Source organism: Myotis lucifugus, unplaced genomic scaffold, assembly GCF_000147115.1.
Source record: "Myotis lucifugus unplaced genomic scaffold, Myoluc2.0 scaffold_66, whole genome shotgun sequence".
In the NCBI taxonomy this organism is placed as follows: domain Eukaryota; kingdom Metazoa; phylum Chordata; class Mammalia; order Chiroptera; family Vespertilionidae; genus Myotis; species Myotis lucifugus.
The window spans coordinates 2,885,370-2,902,389 of record NW_005871114.1 but is presented as its reverse complement, the minus strand read 5'-3'; the positions used below and the strand labels follow the sequence as shown (position 1 = coordinate 2,902,389).

Here is a 17,020-nt window from a genome sequence, read left to right as displayed (position 1 = left end):
ATTTGGATTTGGAGAGAGGGGCTAAAAGATAGTTCTGCTTCCCCCAAAGGAGGCCCCTCAGGCAGCCATGTGTTGGTATTTCCATCTCCCTGTTTATTCCAGTGAGTGATCATTCACTTCCTAGGAGAACTGACTGGAAGCTGTGGCTGAGATGGGTAGTTGCAGTTATTAAAAACAAAACAGGTAACCTCAGCTCTTCCTTTGCATAGACTTGAAAATGAAAACTTGGCAGACGATGTCCTGGAGGAGGTGACAGAGAGCCTCAGAAGCCTCCCCTTTGACTTCCAGGGTGCCAGAATCATCTCTGGAAAAGAGGAAGGTGCCTATGGCTGGATTACTATCAACTACCTGATGGGGAAATTCACGAAGGTGATTATCTTACAGCACCCATGGAGTGGCTCCCTGGGGGCCAATGCCATCGCTCTCTCAAGCAATACTTGGATTGCCTGCCAGAGTGAATGATGGATGAACTGGACAAATTAATTTACCCCCACATTTACAAGGGTCACTAGAGATATAATTCTCTTAGAAGAACTTTTACTATTGGAGAATAAGGAAGCCATAACTTCACTTCAGAGAGAGACATAAAAGTCTATCATTAAAAAGAATAGCTAATATTTGCCTACTGCTATGTGTCTTATGCTATACTAATCACTTTCATGTACTGAATGATTTAATCTTCAGAACAACCATATGAGGTATTCTCTCATTTTAGAGCCCCAAATAAAGGCCTAGAGAAGGGTAATAATTCTGCTCAAGGTTACATGGCTAATGAGCAAATATGTGAGGATTTGAATTTGAGTCTTTCTAGCCCCAAATCCCTCGTTCCTAAATACTGACTGTACTGCTCCGATACTACTGCAGTCTGAGCTATGTCTTTGAAACCCCTCTTTTCTTGCTGTTGATCTGATGTGGATTCAGGAACCTCCAGGGGGCTTTGTGTCACCCTTATGCCCCTGGTCCTTCACATTAGGAAGTTCTTGAGTCCGAGAAATAATGTGTAAAAGGGGGGGAGGGGTCCAGAGATTTCTACCACTGGTAACTGTACTCTCCTTCAGAAACTGAGATGGCTCTACCCGTTGGGAAATGAAAGCAATAGTCAGGAAACGTATGGAGCTTTGGACCTTGGGGGAGCCTCTACACAAATCACTTTTGTGCCCGGAAACCAGACAATTGAGTCTCCAGAGAATGCTCTGTACTTTCGTCTGTATGGCAAGGACTACAATGTGTACACACACAGCTTCTTGTGCTACGGGAAGGATCAAGCGCTCTTGAAGAAACTAATCAAGGACACTCAGGCAAGTATAACTGAATCCAGACCTGACTTTTCCACATCTGGGCTGCCAGCCCTCACATCCTGTTGTTTTCTCTTCTACTTCAGTGATTGATTTGAAGTTGGTTACTGTACTTTCCAAACCTTTTCTAAGTACATCTGGTAGACCCGTAAGAATCATTCCCTCCAGACATCACCTCCTATATTTGTTTACTGCACAATCTCCAAGGACACGACTCAGATCCTTTCTTGGGAAATAATTTCTCAGCCCTGTGGGGTTGACAATAAAAATTACACGCTAGGGCATTGTAGTAGGGGAGGGTGTGAGCAGTTTATAACCTCTTTCCCATTTTTTAATCTCTATTTCCTACAAATTGCAGAAAACAGGGTTGTTAGAAACAACCTGGAGAGGAGGAGAAAAAAATGCTTCAGGGAAAACACAAAGTTAATGGATCAACACTTCATATCTTGTCCCCAGACGCTTTCTGCATTTTGAAGGCAAGAAAGTTAAACATACTTGCAGTTATGCGAGTACCAGGCACACCCTGATAAACAAACACAGAACAAGGATGTCACATCCAGCTGTTCCCTGTCTCCACTGAAAGGACAACAGTTCTCTGTTCTCCTCCAAAGCCTGCTCTCTGGCTCTCAGAAGCACTATCCATAAGATGACTTCCACAGGAACGGGGGCTGAGAGATGACTACTGAGCACCAAGGCTCCAGAAGCCTCTGATCCACAGCAGTCCCCTTTATTCTCTTGAACATATTGGGTTATGGGTTAAAGACCCATTTTGATTCTCCTGACAAATAATCTGAGGCACTTCCAGGTCTTGGAGCTTCTTATTTATTTTTTTTGCTTGGAGGTGGGGGCAGGGACATAGGCCAATTCCTGGAGAACTATCTAGGCTCAGAATTTTGAGTCTATGTGGTTTTCCCTCATTCCTAAACACTGACTGGACTGCTTCGATACTGCTGCAGTCTGAGCTATGTCTTTGAAGCCCCTCTTTTTTTGCTGTTGATCTGATGTGGACTCAGGCACCTCCAGAGAGTAAATCTGTTTCTGACCTATGTGATTAGAACTGAGGAACATTCCAAACCAATGGCATTTCTGGGCCCAGCTTGAATTATATTTGCTTTCTATGAATAGAAAAAGTTTATTTACATTTGATGCTACTTCTGGTGCCTGTGATACAAATCTGACTATTCCCAAGACTGAAAAAGCCAGACAGAGGCATACTGAAGCCAATGCCGAGTGCTGGGATACTGTACAATTCTTACACATTAATGAAGTCAGACTGGTGCTTTTGTACCCAAAGCTTTGCACATGACCCCTTCAAGTGATTTTTTCCATTCAGGTTTCAAATGGAACCATCAATGACCCGTGTTTCAACCGTGGGTACAGCAGGGTAATGAACATAAGTGACCTTACCAACAGCCCCTGCACCAAGACATATAAGACGACTCTTCCATTCCTTCAGTTGAAAATCCAAGGCACTGGAAACTATCAGCTATGCCAGCAAAGTGTCTTTAGACTCTTCAATAATAGTGACTGCCCTTACTCCCACTGTGCCTTCGATAAAATTTTCTTGCCACAACTTCAAGGACAATTTGGGGTAAGTTGTGAAATGATAAGGTATATTGGTTGGGATGATTTTGGCTGCAAGTTATAGAATATGTGACTATAAAGAGTTTAAATAATAGGATTTATTTTTCTCTCACATGATATAAGCCTTGAGGTAGAAAACTCAGGATTAGTTCTTTGGCTTGATAATTTGATGACTCAGGATCAGCTTTTCCATGACCTTCTAGTGATGTTAGGATGGCAGCTACTGCTCTCAGCATTATGTCTTCACAAGCAAAGCCAAAGAAGGAAAGAAGGAAGTTTCTCTTGCAGACATCTTCAGTTTTGCAGAAATGCCAACAAAAATCTTTACAGATGTCACTGGCCAGAATTTAGTCAAATTCACACCTCTAAACCCATCTATGATAAAGGGGAATGGGTTACCATGGTCGTTTAGGGTGGGGAACATCATTCGGTCTGGCCCTGTCAAGGCATTAGGGGTGAGTTAATTAAATATTTAACCAAATACAGCAGGCTAATTTTTAAGTTGATAATTTTGTATGTCCCATGAATGATATTATAAATATCCAAATGGCCCTTGGCAGAAAAATGGTTCCCAACCCATGCTCTATAAAGACATTTAGGAAGTAGAAACTCAGAAAACCCCCCCAAAATACTGAAGATACTCATTTTCATTACATTTTGAAGACTTGGGGGACTATTTGAATCCCAACTCGAAATTCTTTTTCTTAATCACTTCAAAATAAGGTAACATATTTGAGCAGAGGCAGAAGAGATGCTCCTTGATCTACTCATTACTCCAATCTCATATTTTGTTCCTGGAGTCCAAGAATTACTGTAATCACAGTATAGTAGTTCAGTATATTGCAGAATTAGCTGCCATCAGTGGGGTGCCAATTACTGACTAAGCAATATACAGGCATTATCTCACACATACTTAAGATATCACTCAAAGAAGAGCTTTTGTCTGCTTTTACACCTTTTCTCCCTTTTTCAGAAAACAGATCAGCACATGAGGAGAGAGGTTTAATTCTCCTCTAGGACCCCAGTAGGAGAATTTCTCCCAAGGTCTCCTGGCCCAGCCCAATGTCACAGAAAGAGCTCCTTGGAAAGAGCACAGGCCCACCCTAACCGGTTTAGCTCAGTGGAGAGAGTGTCGGCCTGCGGACTCAAGGGTCCCAGGTTCGATTCCGGTCAAGGGCATGTGCCTTGGTTGCGAGCACATCCCCAGTAGGGAGTGTGCAGGAGGCATCGATGTTTCTAACTCTCTATCCCTTTCCCTTCCTTTCTGTAAAAAAATAAAAAAATAAAAATCAATAAAATATATATAAAAAAAGAAAGAAAAAAAGAGCACAGGCCCTATAGTAACCACACCCGGGGTTAATCCTGGCTTTGCCACTGGTGAACTATTTGAACTCTGGGAAAATGACAATGGGCAAGGTAACCTGCGCTTACCTTAACCATGGCCCAGACCACAGCTTCCCCTCTCCTCAAGTTTCCTGAGGGAAATACATGACAGGACAATGACTGATAGAGTAAAACTTGGTTATAAGCTGGTCCAAACTCAAATTTAAAACAAACCAGAACCTTACCTGGATGCCCTATAGCTGAGCTGGCACTGGCTGCTCATGTTGGCTTTTTTTAGGCCAAGGCCCCTGCCTTGGATCCAACTACTAGAAGAGAAAGGAGGGTACCACAAAAGGGAGGAAGGTGGCTGGGAATGCTGGGGACAGCCAAGGGCCCTTTTCATAGAAATGTAGGTTTAGTTCAATAGAGACATGCTGAATACAAAGGGCTGAAATAAATGAGTAATTGTTAATGAAAATTTGTTGTGGGCCACATGTGGCCTGGGGCTGCAAGTTTGACATGCTTGCTTTAAGGGATCACAAGACTCTTTGAAGAATGTGATGAAAGCTAAGGGTCTTCTAAGTAGAAATGCTGAAATCTTTGCATTCAATTTAAAAGACACCATGATCCCTGGAGGTGGACCTATGAACTCCACATTAGAGCCTTTAACCTAAAACAAAAAGTACATAAAAACTAGAGATTAAAGTAGAACTATGAGCCCAAGCAGAGCAATGTCTGGGAGTGAATGCCAAACAAGTGTCAGAGGTCAAGTTTATTTGGAAGTATGGAAAGCAAACACAGATACATATGCCAGAGACAAAACACCCTGCAATTGATGCCACTTCTGCCTCTAAAATGCATCCTGCCAGGCAGATACAATCTAATATCTGTTAATACAAGTTAGAGAAGCAAGTTAGAATGGGGGTAGGAGAATACGTCAATTGGTTAGTTTGGGGAAGAATCTTGAGACTAGACTGTAATGCCTGTTCCTTCTGTATCTACAATGCTTCATTTAATATTTTTCCCCAATATGTTTTTTATTTGACCTTTGGAAAATGATTTAAGAAACCCCTTTTCTTCCTTTATGGACAAATTTGGCTTTAGGTTAACTTTCTGGATGTGTTTCCCTCGAAACCTGATAAAGGTGGAATTACCAGGCAACAGTTCTCATGATAAAAATGACTGAAATAGATTGCATCAGGTCTGGAAGAAATTATAAATGACCTATGCCTACTCTGTGGGCTTCTCTAATCTGCCCACAGAGGCTCTATATATGTGGGGCATGTAACAAAAGGTTTTATTTTTGTGGCACTTGTTACCACCATCCATCAAATACTATGTTATTTGTTGGAGTTCTGCTGCTTTCCATTAGAGGGCAGGATTTTCACCTGTTTTGATCACTGCTCAGAACAGGATACTCGGTAAATATTTGGTGAAAGAAAGAACGAAGAATGAATGAATAAATGAATGATATGTAGCCAAAAGTCAAGGAAGAGGTAGAATAAAAAAAATGACAATTGTTTTTGGCAGTTAAGAGGTTACTGGTGATGTTGATGAGCAGAGTTTCAGAAGCCATGTCAGAGTGGGAAAAGGGCTCCTTGAGAGATTCTCCAAAGTTGGGGAAGCAGGGAGGAGGGTGGATAATTGATATCACAAAAACAAGAAATAGAATTGAGAGAGGATAGACTGCTGTACTGAAACTAACTCAATTAAATTGAACAGAAATGCATGACATGCAGAGCTTTGGGGGTAGGGAGTGGTATGGACCGGGAGGCCCTGCTGATTTGATCACTATGTATTGCAGTGAAGGCTCAGTATTTTGCTAAATTCACCTATAAAAATTTTCTGTTTGTTCATGTTTTAAAAATAATTTTTACTTATTCAAAAAGTAAATATCACATCTTAGCAAAAGCAAGAGAATTTCTTAATGGTAGATGAGCTCTAGGACTAATTTCAGAAAGTCTTTTGAAATGTAATAATGTAAGGAAATATCTATTATAAAGATTAATGCTAATTATAAAGAAACTAAAACTATATAGGGAGTTTAAAGATTCAACTCTATGTTGTCTGTAAGATCCAACTATATGCTACCTACAAGAAACTCACTTTAGATTTAAGGACACACATAGGCCAAAAGTGAAGGGAAAGGAAAAAATATTCCATGCAAATGGCAACCAAAAGAAAGCAAAGGTGGCTATACTTACCAGACAAAATAGACTTTAAGTCAAAAATTGTCACGAGAACAAGGACTTATATAATGATAAAAGGTCAATTCACCAGGAAGATACAACAATTATAAATATATATGTATCCCAAATCAAAGCACTTGAATATTTAAAGAAAACATTGACAGAACTGATGGGATAAACAACAATACAATAATAGTAGGAGGCTTTAGTACTTTACTTTCAATAATGGATTGAAGTACTATCCAGAAAATCAACAAAGGAACAGCATACTTGAACAACACTTCAGGGAGGCCAAATGGATCTAACAGACAAAAATACAGACCATTCCACCAAACAGCAGTGGAATCTACATTTTTCTTAAGTGCACATGGAACATTCTCTAAGACAGATATCATATTAGGTTACAAAACAAGTCAACCAATTTAAGAGGACAGAAATCATACCAGGTATCTTTTCTTACCACAGTGGGGTGAAACTTGGAACCAACAGCAGAAGGAAATTGAAAAACCCACAAATATGTGGAAATGTTTGAATAACTAAAATTCTCCACAAAAAACTAGCAAACTGAATGCAACAGCACATTAAATGGACAATATACCTGACTAAGTGGGATTTGTCCATGGGATGCAACAATGGTTCAACATACAAAATCAATTAATGTGATATGCCACATCACATCATCTCAATAGAAGCAGAAAAAAGCATTTGGTGAAATTTAATATTCTTTTATGATAAAAACTCACAATAAACTAGGAATGGAAAGAAATGACCTCAACACAATAAAAGCCCTATATGAAAAATGCACAGCTAACATTATACTCAGTGGTGAAAATGGAAAGATTTTCCTTTAAGATCAGAAACAAGGCAAGGATGCTCACTCTTACCACTTCTATTTAATATTTTCTGGAAGTCCTCCCTAGAGCAATTAGACAAGAAGAAGAAATAAAAGGCATCTACATCAGAAAGGGAGAAAACTGTCTCTGTTTGCAGATGACCTGATCTTATATAAAGAAAACCCTAAAGACTTCACACCCAAAAATCTACTAAATGAATTCACTGAAATTGCAGGGCATAACATCAACATACAAAGATCAGTTGCACTCCTATGCATTAACAATGAACTATTTGAAAAGGAAATTAGCAAATCCCATTTACAATAACATAAAAAAGAATAAAAACCTAGTAATACATTTAATGTGGACTTCTGTTGGAACTAGAAATGGAGGAGAATGTTTTCTCTATTTTGGATGGCAGGTGGCATTTATCAGTAAATTTGGGGGAAATGTCATCCCCTGGACCAGACAGATTGAGCTGGGTGTGTTGGAGTTGTCCTCTTCCTTATGGTTTTTTTTTAAATTCAGTGACTAAACCAGAAACCCGGTATTTGATCAATCTACCCAGTAGGTGGTTAGCTTTTTGTTTGAGGGATATCTGGTCTCCCCATAGCTGCACAGATAAGAGCATGCGCAGGGCTGGCTGCACTAGAAAAGGTGGGGAGGGACTCTGTTACAGGGGGTTTGACTGTTCTTTCTTAATCGTATGTATTTGAAATGCTTTCTGGGTACGGCTGCCTGATCCCTTCTGTGGCAGAAAAATGCATTATCCAGGTAGTTTCTACTACTATAGAGAGCCTGTAAATAAGGGCTTTGAAAAAATAACTTTAGCAAACCAGTAAGATTCTGTGTCTCATACATAAACATTCTGTGTACTTAGCACTTGAAAATAAACAAATCCAGACTTTTTAAAATGCCACAGACTGTGAAAAGCCTGACTCTACTTTTTGAGAATTTGTCAACATCTGTTAAAATGCCTTATTCTTTAATGGGTGTTTTTTAGATCCTGGATTTAAAAAAAGAGTTTTTAGAAATGTAATTAGTTGTTCAGCTTAAATACAAGAGGTCTAACCTAGTCCTCAGTCCTCTTAAAGAAACAAATAAGAAAGTAGGGTTCATAATTAGGACTGCCTTTTGGGAGGAGAAAGCTAAGTATTGCTATTGCCAAATGATGTTTTTGATAATGTAAGGAAACACAGGGACCACAAGACCTTTTTTGTTTCAGAGTGTGAGAGATTAACTTAGTGCCTGTTGGCACACTTTTGATTGTAGAGGATAAATGGCATCAGCATCGACAAATCACATAGATACAAAGAACTGTATAGATTATGACAATATTAAAGGTTTACCCTGATTCGGCAGAGCAGCTTTTTAAAGGATACTGTGGGGGCCCCAGACCAGCACATTTCAAGAAGGAATTCTCCACAGGTTGAAATGCCAAAAACAGAAAACATACTGTGTTGACTCACATAACTTAGTTAATTTTACCAGGGCTTTTTCGATGAAAACCAGTGACTGAGTATTGAACGTGCTCTGCTCTCACTGGGGAGGAATCTGGCTCCCTGCAGGCCAGGTGAGAGCAGGCAACAGCTGTCAACACCCCTGTTTGACAGGCTGGTTCACCGTCCCAGGGCAGACCTTTAGCCACACACTGGAAAGAAGAAGGGAGGATACTTTTTCCTCGGTGTGGAAATGGAGCGATGAAAGTAGATTGTAAACAAAAATGTGACTCAGTATGTTGAAATGGTGCCGGTGTCAGCTGGGCCTTCACTGAATAACAAGCCAGCAGCTCTGAACAGTCCACTCCATTCACCTGCTCACCCTGAGGTTCGGGTCCAGCCAGCAGATGCCCTGTCCCCTGTACTTCTGTGTGCCTGCTCCCTCGAGGTCTATGAGTTGGGAATGCATGGGGAAACGATGTACACCTGACATAAACTGCCAGCAGACTTTCTAACTTGTATTTTAACTGTTGAAAAAGACAAAACAAAAACAACCTTTTGCTTAGATCATGTCCAAATTATGGACCGTATTTCTTATGTTTAGAAGTCATTCTTTACATTGAAATTTTTTATAGGAAAAAACCACCTTCTGAGGTGTTGATCAAGTCCTCTGTGTAAATGTGTTCTCTCTCCATGCTGCCATTAAGCCAAATCAAAAGCTGCGAATAAAAAAAAAATGTGTTCAAGAATGTGCGCCAATGAGAAAATGATTTACAGATCAAAGTCTTTGTGTTATGAAGCCACCAAATTTTAAAAAGAATGTCACCTTTTTCCCCCGTTGTGGAATCCAGAGATTGTAAAAAGAAAAAAAGACCTTTTGTTGCATTTTTGATGTTGGCACAAGGTTTTTGTCCACTTTTTTTTCATATGTCTGTGTATAAAAAATTCTGTCCATTGTTTACTATGGGGATTAGTATTACATTTTGAGGGAAACAAAAGAATTTTTTTTTTTTTTTTTTTGCCACGAGGTGTGTTTTATTTCATTAATCATACAAATAATGTTCTAACAATACCCCAGGGCAAACCGGAGAATTTGGCAGTCCGATGGGGGGGGAGGGGGTCCCCCGAGGGACCCACACACAGGTCGATGGCATGGGCGCGGAGTGTCCGGGTTCACAGTGCAGTTTGTGGCTCGTGTCCTTGCAGGTGGCCTTTTCCTCCACATCGCAAGGGGGTCCCGAAGACGCCGGGGTGCGAATCCTCGGCTTCTTAGGACATCTCACTCCGCTTCTCCTGCTCAATGGTCTCTTTGGTCGGCAGGGTGTTCTTCTCCTGCGTCTCCGTCTTCTTCAGCTTCGCCTTATCGAAGCTGGCGACTTCCCCCATGTCTGGCTTGTCTGCCATTTTCTTGAAACAACCCTAGGCTTTCGCTCCCAGACGGTCTCCGGCTTCCACTCGCGCCGCTGCAGCAAGAGACCCAAAAGAATTTGTATTGCTTGATAAACTGTTAGCCTGTAAATTTCCAAGGTTTCTTTACCTCAATTAAAGTAATGGACCAATAAATCTATTAAAAAAAAGAGAAATGGAGGAGAAAATCAAACAAAAATATCAATGAAAATAATTTATTAAAAAGGACAAATACACTTACATTCATGTTTTAAAATTAGATATGTCATATATATATATATATGAATATTTTTTAAAAATGCCATTGTTAAAAAGCTGGCATGAACCTGTCCGATAGAGGACTATTTTCCTATTCTTGAGTCAGAACTGAGCCCCCATGGGGGTCCCTGCTAACTCCTGTCCTTTACCCACCAACAGCCTGTTCTTTGCCCACCTGTATCTCTGCCCATGAAAATTACACAGGAATGCACTTGGCTTGTTTGAGAATCACATTTTTTTTCTATAGTCACTTCTACTTTAATAATTTTACAGAAGGCAAAATATACTCTCTAATCCAAATACTGCTAGCAAAGGGAAACCTTTTTACTCCTCTCCAATATGCACAGTGGACTCTGACTCGGCCCAGGGCCTGGCATACATAAGCAAATGACATGCTCTTACGACCTCCAAAATGATTTCTCCTAAACACTGGCATCCTTCAGGGAAAGGGAAAAAATACCAGAGTTAAGGTTTCAAATGCCTCATCTAGAAGCTCTGCTCAATTAGTTTTTCCTCTTTAAATACATACTATATTAAAAGGGTACAAAGGGAAGTTATAGGGTGGTATAAAGTATGATAAAAATTAGATGTATGTATTAGGATGGAGGTAAAATATTTTTTCCTATATCACATTTAATACTAATTGTCTCTAAGTGATAAAATTTAGGTTATTTTAATCAAATGTCTCCTTTTTCACTCATTTCAACTTTTAACTTTTTCTATAGTTCTCATTTATGATAATGATTTGTATAAACTTTTCAGGGGTGCCTAACTCATGATAAATCTGCAATAAATACTTGTTAAAGATTGACTATTTAAAGGAAGCAATACAAAAACACCTTATAATTGCCATTCAGAGATAAGACTTAATACCCTTATATAGAATTTTCCAGTTTTTATTTATTTGAAAAATCATATAAAATAGTTTTTTGAAGATGGGATTTTTGTAACCTCTCCCTCTTTTTTCTTATCTCCTCTTTCCCCCATATTTCTTTCTCCCTGACTCTCCCATTAAAATTAGAGAAAATTAGCTACCAGCTGGCTCAGAAACGCATGCCAGCAGCAAAGTGACCCCTTTGCTAGGGTCTGAAATATCGAAAACCCTGTGAATTGACTCAGCAAAGATTTCTAGGCACCTTCATTAAGGGTATGGCCTTCTGGAAAGGGACTCAGCGTCCCTCTGTCCTGGACATTGCAAAACTGCATTTTTCTCTTGCAGGCATTTTCAGCTTATTACTATGTGATGAATTTTTTAAATCTCACATCAGAGGGACACCTCTCTCAGGAAGATATAACTGACAGGATGGAAGAGTTCTGCTCTCGGCCTTGGAAAGATGTAAGTAACTAGAAAAAGCATTTGTTACCATTGTTCTGTGTCCTTGACAACAAGGAGGATGTGAGTCTGCCCTTTAAGTCGTGCTAATTTGACCACAATACAGCAAACATGTTAGGGAAGTCCAAATGGTGCATTCAGAAGTGAGTTCATTAGCATTTCTTGATAACTTGGCATTCAGTGGCTTAAAACAAGGTCTTATTTTTCTCACCTAAAGTGAGGTCTGGTGGTAGGCAGCTGCTGGCATGGGGTCAGCAATTTGACTCTATCTCAGCCATTCTTCAGTTCTGTTGTCATGTCTCTTTTCATTTTCTCTCTCTCTCTCTCTCTCTCTCTCTCTCTCTCTCTCTCTCTGTTATTCCTTACCTGAGGATATTTTTAGAGAAAGAGTCGAAGGGAGGGGGGAGGTGGAGAGCGAGAAACATTAATGTGAGAGAGACACATCAAATGGTCGCCTCCAGCACATGCCCCGATGGGGGTGGGCTTGAACCTGCAACCCTAGTATGTGCCCTTGATCATCAATCGAACCTGAGACCCTTTGGTGCTCGGGCTGATACTCTAACCACCAAAAACACTGGCCAGGGCTATGTCTATTTTCTGATGGACACAAGATCTAGCTTCAGGGATTGCAGCTATGTTCAAGGTCAGAAGAAGGGTAAAGCCAGATATGTCTGTTCCTTTTCATAGGAAGCAAAATCTATGCCAGAGGCTCCTTACCAGTTTCTCTTATATCTCTCATTGGCCAAGACTGACTGGGAAAGCAGGGTGCAGGATTTTATGACTGGTTTAGAGTCTTAGATCCATCACTGAGCTGCTTCCTGGACCTGGGCATGTTGTCACCCACTCCCCTATCCAAACACCAAAATGAGAGTTTTATTAGCAAGAAAGATGGGCAATTCACAGAACCTGCCACAGACACCACTGCCTAGGCCCTGATATCACCTACTTACTCATAAATTTGAAAGCACAAACTTTTTCTTGTCTGAGGCACTGAGTCATTCAAGATTTGGCACTATTTGATGAAAGTTTCCAGGAAGAAGAGAGCTATGGGGTCTACTCTGATTTTAAAAAAGACATCATCTAGGAGTAGTGCAAAACAGCGGCTGTTTTAAGCTAACACAGTTGCAAAAGTGAATGATTTCATTCTGAAAAAATGTAATTAACTAAAAATGGATGTTGTTCCCATCTGCACTGACAAAGGGGGAAGGAAGGTTGTGCAAGAGCCTGGAGGTTTGGAATTCTCCTTAGGTATTTTGTCTGAGTTAAAGAAAGGGTAATCAGGGCTTTTCAAAAGACCTGCTCAAATATGCCCCAACACCTTACAAAACAGTTAGGGGAGGCATTTTGCAGTTGGTGATGATCTGTGGAGGAAGACCTTGAAGTTGTGGAAATTAGACATCAGGCTGCCAAGAAAGTAAATTTAGGCTGCACTTTGAAAAAAAATTACTTCATGTTCCAAAGGAAAGCTCTGTCAGATTTCTCTCCTTACTCTCATCCACTTTATTTTTTAAAAATATGTTACTGATTTCAGAGAGGAAGGGAGAGGGAGAGATAGAAACATCAATGATGAGAGAGAATTATTGATCGGCTGCCTCCTGCACACACACTGGGGGATCGAGCCCACAACCAGGACATGTGCCCTGACCGGAAATTAAACTGTAATCTCCTGGTTCATAGGTTGATGCTCAACCACTGAGCCATGCCGGCCAGGCTCACCCACTTTTTATTTCCTCAGATTACATTTACATTTGGTTGAGAACTTTATAGTAAGCAGACCTGCAGGTCTACTCAATTAAGTCACATGAGGAATTGCTCAGAGGCTGGCCCTGGAAGCAAGGTCAGGAAAACCTGCATTTGTGAGAAATTCTGAAACATTTGGTGGGGAGGGATGTGGGAATACAGGGTGGATGGGGGTGGAGTTGCAGGTGAGTGAGACCCAGACCCTCACACAGAGCCTAGAATGTTGAGATGGGTGTTATGAACCAGTATTTTTTCTAATTGCATTGTCCATCGGTGTGGAAAGCAGTAGTGTGTGTGTGTGTGTGTGTGTGTGTGTGTGTGTGTGTGTGTGTGAAATATTCTGTTATGGGGTAACTCTCATGAGGAAGGACTGATACCCCAGTCTGACTTTAGTTTGGGAATGTCCTTCTAGACACCTTCGGCAGACAATTGTTAAGCATATATTATGTGCTGAAAGGTGCTGCTTTATAATACTATAACCGTACTGCCTGTCCTTACTTTGGCAGGGGAAATAAAATGTAAAGGAGGGCGAACCATCGCCCTATTTGGAGAGCACATAGTATTGAATCCACAAGCGTTAACATTATCAATTCTGGGGTGTAAAAGGTGATGGAATGAAGAAATACAAACTGTCTTAATGTAAAGTACAGCACAGGTAAATAGTCAATGATATTAAAATAATTATGTATGGTGTCAGGTGAGAACTAGACTTACTAGGGTGATCACTTTGTAAGTTACATAAATGTGTAATCGCTATGTTGTACACCTGAAACTAATATATTTTATGTCAACTGTAACTGAAAAAAAGAATAACATGATCAATTCTGGATTGATGAACTAGGTAGATGACTTTGGCTTCTATATTGTTAGCTTGTATCGTAATTAGTCCTCAGCAAGTTAGACTGCATAGCCAATGTATAGTCCCTAGAACAGTGGTTCTCAACCTTCCTAATGCTGCGACACTTTAATAAAGTTCTTCATGTTGTGGTGACCCCCAATTTCATTGTTACAAATTGAACATAATTAAAGCATAGTGATTAATCACAAAAACAATATGTAATTATATATGTGTTTTCCGATGGTCTTAGGCGACCCCTGTGAAAGGGTCATTTGACCCCCAAAGGGGTCGCAACCCACAGGTTGAGAACTGCTGCCCTAGAAGGAAGAAGGAGATAGAAGTGTTGAAGAATTCAGAGAAATTAGGCCAAAATAGCATTCCCCCAAGGGACAAGCAAGCCTTTAAGAGCCTCTGAGGTTGCAACAGTGGATTTGTGGAATTCTGTATCCCATAGGGGTTGTTTGACAGGCCTGCCAAGACTACATCTAATGGGAGAAGAGGTCTTTTGACAAAGAAAAAGCAAAGTTCAGACAGAAAGGGGTAGGGACTTGGAAAGGCGAAGTCAACGGATATCACACCAAGGTCTCAGGAGAATGTCATATGCATAGGAGTTGATCAAAGAGTAATTTCAAGGACTGTAATAAAAAGGAAGGTTCCAAGCTGGGTCATTTGAAGAATTCCATCAGAGCAGGACAAAGCAGGCGTGGAATTAGGTGTGGAATTAGTTTTCCAGGGATTGAGGGCTGGCACTAGCCAAGTGAGAGACAGACTCCAGCTACCAGTTAGGGTTTAGAGATAGGACGTTCCTTGTGAGGGGAGAGAAATCTGAGCAAAAGCGGGACAGACAGGCAGCCAAGAGGTCCTACATATACATCTGGTGTAATTCCTGGTATGTGCTTAACAAATATTAGTTCTCTCTCTTCCTAGGGTGTACATGGGAGGGAATGCCTATCTCAAGGGCTGAGGAATAGGGCAGAGAAGAAATAACCGGAGCTGAGCTAGCCATGTCCTCGCCTGTTGACTTTAATCGAGGGGAGAAGAGGAGCATAAGGGCACATATTCACAACAACTAGGCAAAGGCAAGGGTTGGCAGGTAGCTGTTAAAATCTTTCAGGAGTAGAGTAAGTAAACACATGCATGACTCAGATGCAAAAAAAAAAGTTAGGTAAGGACAGAGGGACAGCAGGTGAGATGTTAGCACTTTTAGCAATCCTGAGCAAAATGATTCCTAGTGTATTCCATAGCTGTTTCTCAAACATTACTATGTACATGATCACATTCTGTGTTGGCCGTTCTAGGTGAGGACTAAGTTCCTAGGGAAGCGGTTCTCAACCTGTGGGTCGCGACCCTTTCACAGGGGTCGCCTAAGACCATCGGAAAACACATACGTAATTACATATTGTTTTTGTGATTAATCACTATGCTTTAATTATGGTGGCCATCTTGTGACAACGTCATGGCGGTTCAATTTGTAACAATGGAAATACATCCTGCATATCAGATATTTACATTACAATTCATAACAGTAGCAAAAATTACAGTTATGAAGTAGCAACGAAAATAATTTTATGGTTGGGGGTCACCACAACATGAGGAACTGTATTAAAGCATTAGGAAGGTTGAGAACCACTGTCCTAGGGGATGCTGATGCTACTAGTCCAGAGATTAAACTGGGTGGCTTTTTGTGACACTATTTCCTTAAGATGCGTATAGAGGCTCTGAATCAGACTGGTTAAGAGCACATAGAAAACTCTGAGTAAATGAAGATTAATGGATTTCTTTTATGCAAGAATTTTCACACCTCTAACATGCTAATCTAGTGGTGCAACGCAAGTTTTACGCGGGATGAAAGTGTTTCTGGCCTACTAAACAGAAACGACTTCTTTCCTGGAGTTCTTATTACTATCGCACAGAATCTTAGAGGAAAAGTTCCCTAAACAGACTCTGAACTATAAACCCCTGCACCCACTGAAGGAGTGCAGCACCATTCCCAAACCCTCTGCAGAGGCCAACTTGCAGGTCTGCATGAGCTGGGGCTCTCCTCTCTCTAGATCAACTGAAAACGAAGTGGAGAAGTGCCTGTTGTACAAGTATGATATATTTTTCACTTCACTTACAGCTGAAGACACAGTTTCGTGATGTGAAGGAGAAGTACCTGAGTGAATACTGCTTTTCCGGAACCTACATTATCACTCTCCTTTTTGGGGGCTATCATTTCACATCTGATTCCTGGAAGGATATTCATTTCATGGAGGAGGTAATCTGGGTACTTGGTGGGTTGGGGGTTGGGTGATGAGATTGGGTTGTGACTGAAGCAGCTGTGGGCTTGAAAGAGGTAGGAGTCAACCTAATTTAAGTTTTTGCCTGATGTCCTGTTCTACCACTTCACTTCTAACCCAAGCTGGCATTTTGTGCCAAACCTCCGGGGCTTTGTTGAGTGTAGCTTCAAAGATGAACAATCTGAAAACTCACTGTGAAGAAGGGGATGAGTAGCTGTGAATGGGAGGTCTTGGCTTAGAAGCCAAACTCAGCATGAGCTTTAAGGGGGAAAAAAAAAAAAAGAAAGTAACCTCACTGCTGTGCTTTATCATAGCGCCACCTGCAGGTATCCAGGCAGAGAATCATTTACATTTGCTGCATGACTCATGGGCAACTCACTTGAAAAATTTCAAGAACAGTATTTCTCTGTATTTTATGTCCATACCCAATAATGGCAAAAACAATCTAGCCCCTTATTAAATACTAAAGGCCCGGTGCACGAAGTTTGTGTACGGGGGGGGG

The 17,020-nt window shown here is 40.7% G+C and overlaps 2 protein-coding genes across 3 annotated transcripts in view; one reads left to right on the top strand and one right to left on the bottom strand.

Moving 5' to 3' along the window:
* Positions 1–17,020, top strand: part of ENTPD1 (ectonucleoside triphosphate diphosphohydrolase 1) — an 84,901-nt gene that overhangs the window by 62,515 nt on the left and 5,366 nt on the right. For both annotated transcript variants that reach the window (XM_014456928.2, XM_014456926.2), the window contains 5 exons: positions 210–369; positions 1,059–1,298; positions 2,629–2,886; positions 11,548–11,664; positions 16,359–16,496. In XM_014456928.2, coding sequence (XP_014312414.1) covers positions 210–369; positions 1,059–1,298; positions 2,629–2,886; positions 11,548–11,664; positions 16,359–16,496 — 913 coding nt within the window. The remainder of the gene's footprint in view (positions 1–209; positions 370–1,058; positions 1,299–2,628; positions 2,887–11,547; positions 11,665–16,358; positions 16,497–17,020) is intronic.
* Positions 9,665–10,142, bottom strand: LOC102436770 (thymosin beta-10). Its single transcript, XM_006089996.3, has one exon. The coding sequence runs from the start codon at positions 10,065–10,067 to the stop codon at positions 9,933–9,935; it is 135 nt and encodes a 44-aa protein (XP_006090058.1). The 5' UTR covers positions 10,068–10,142; the 3' UTR covers positions 9,665–9,932.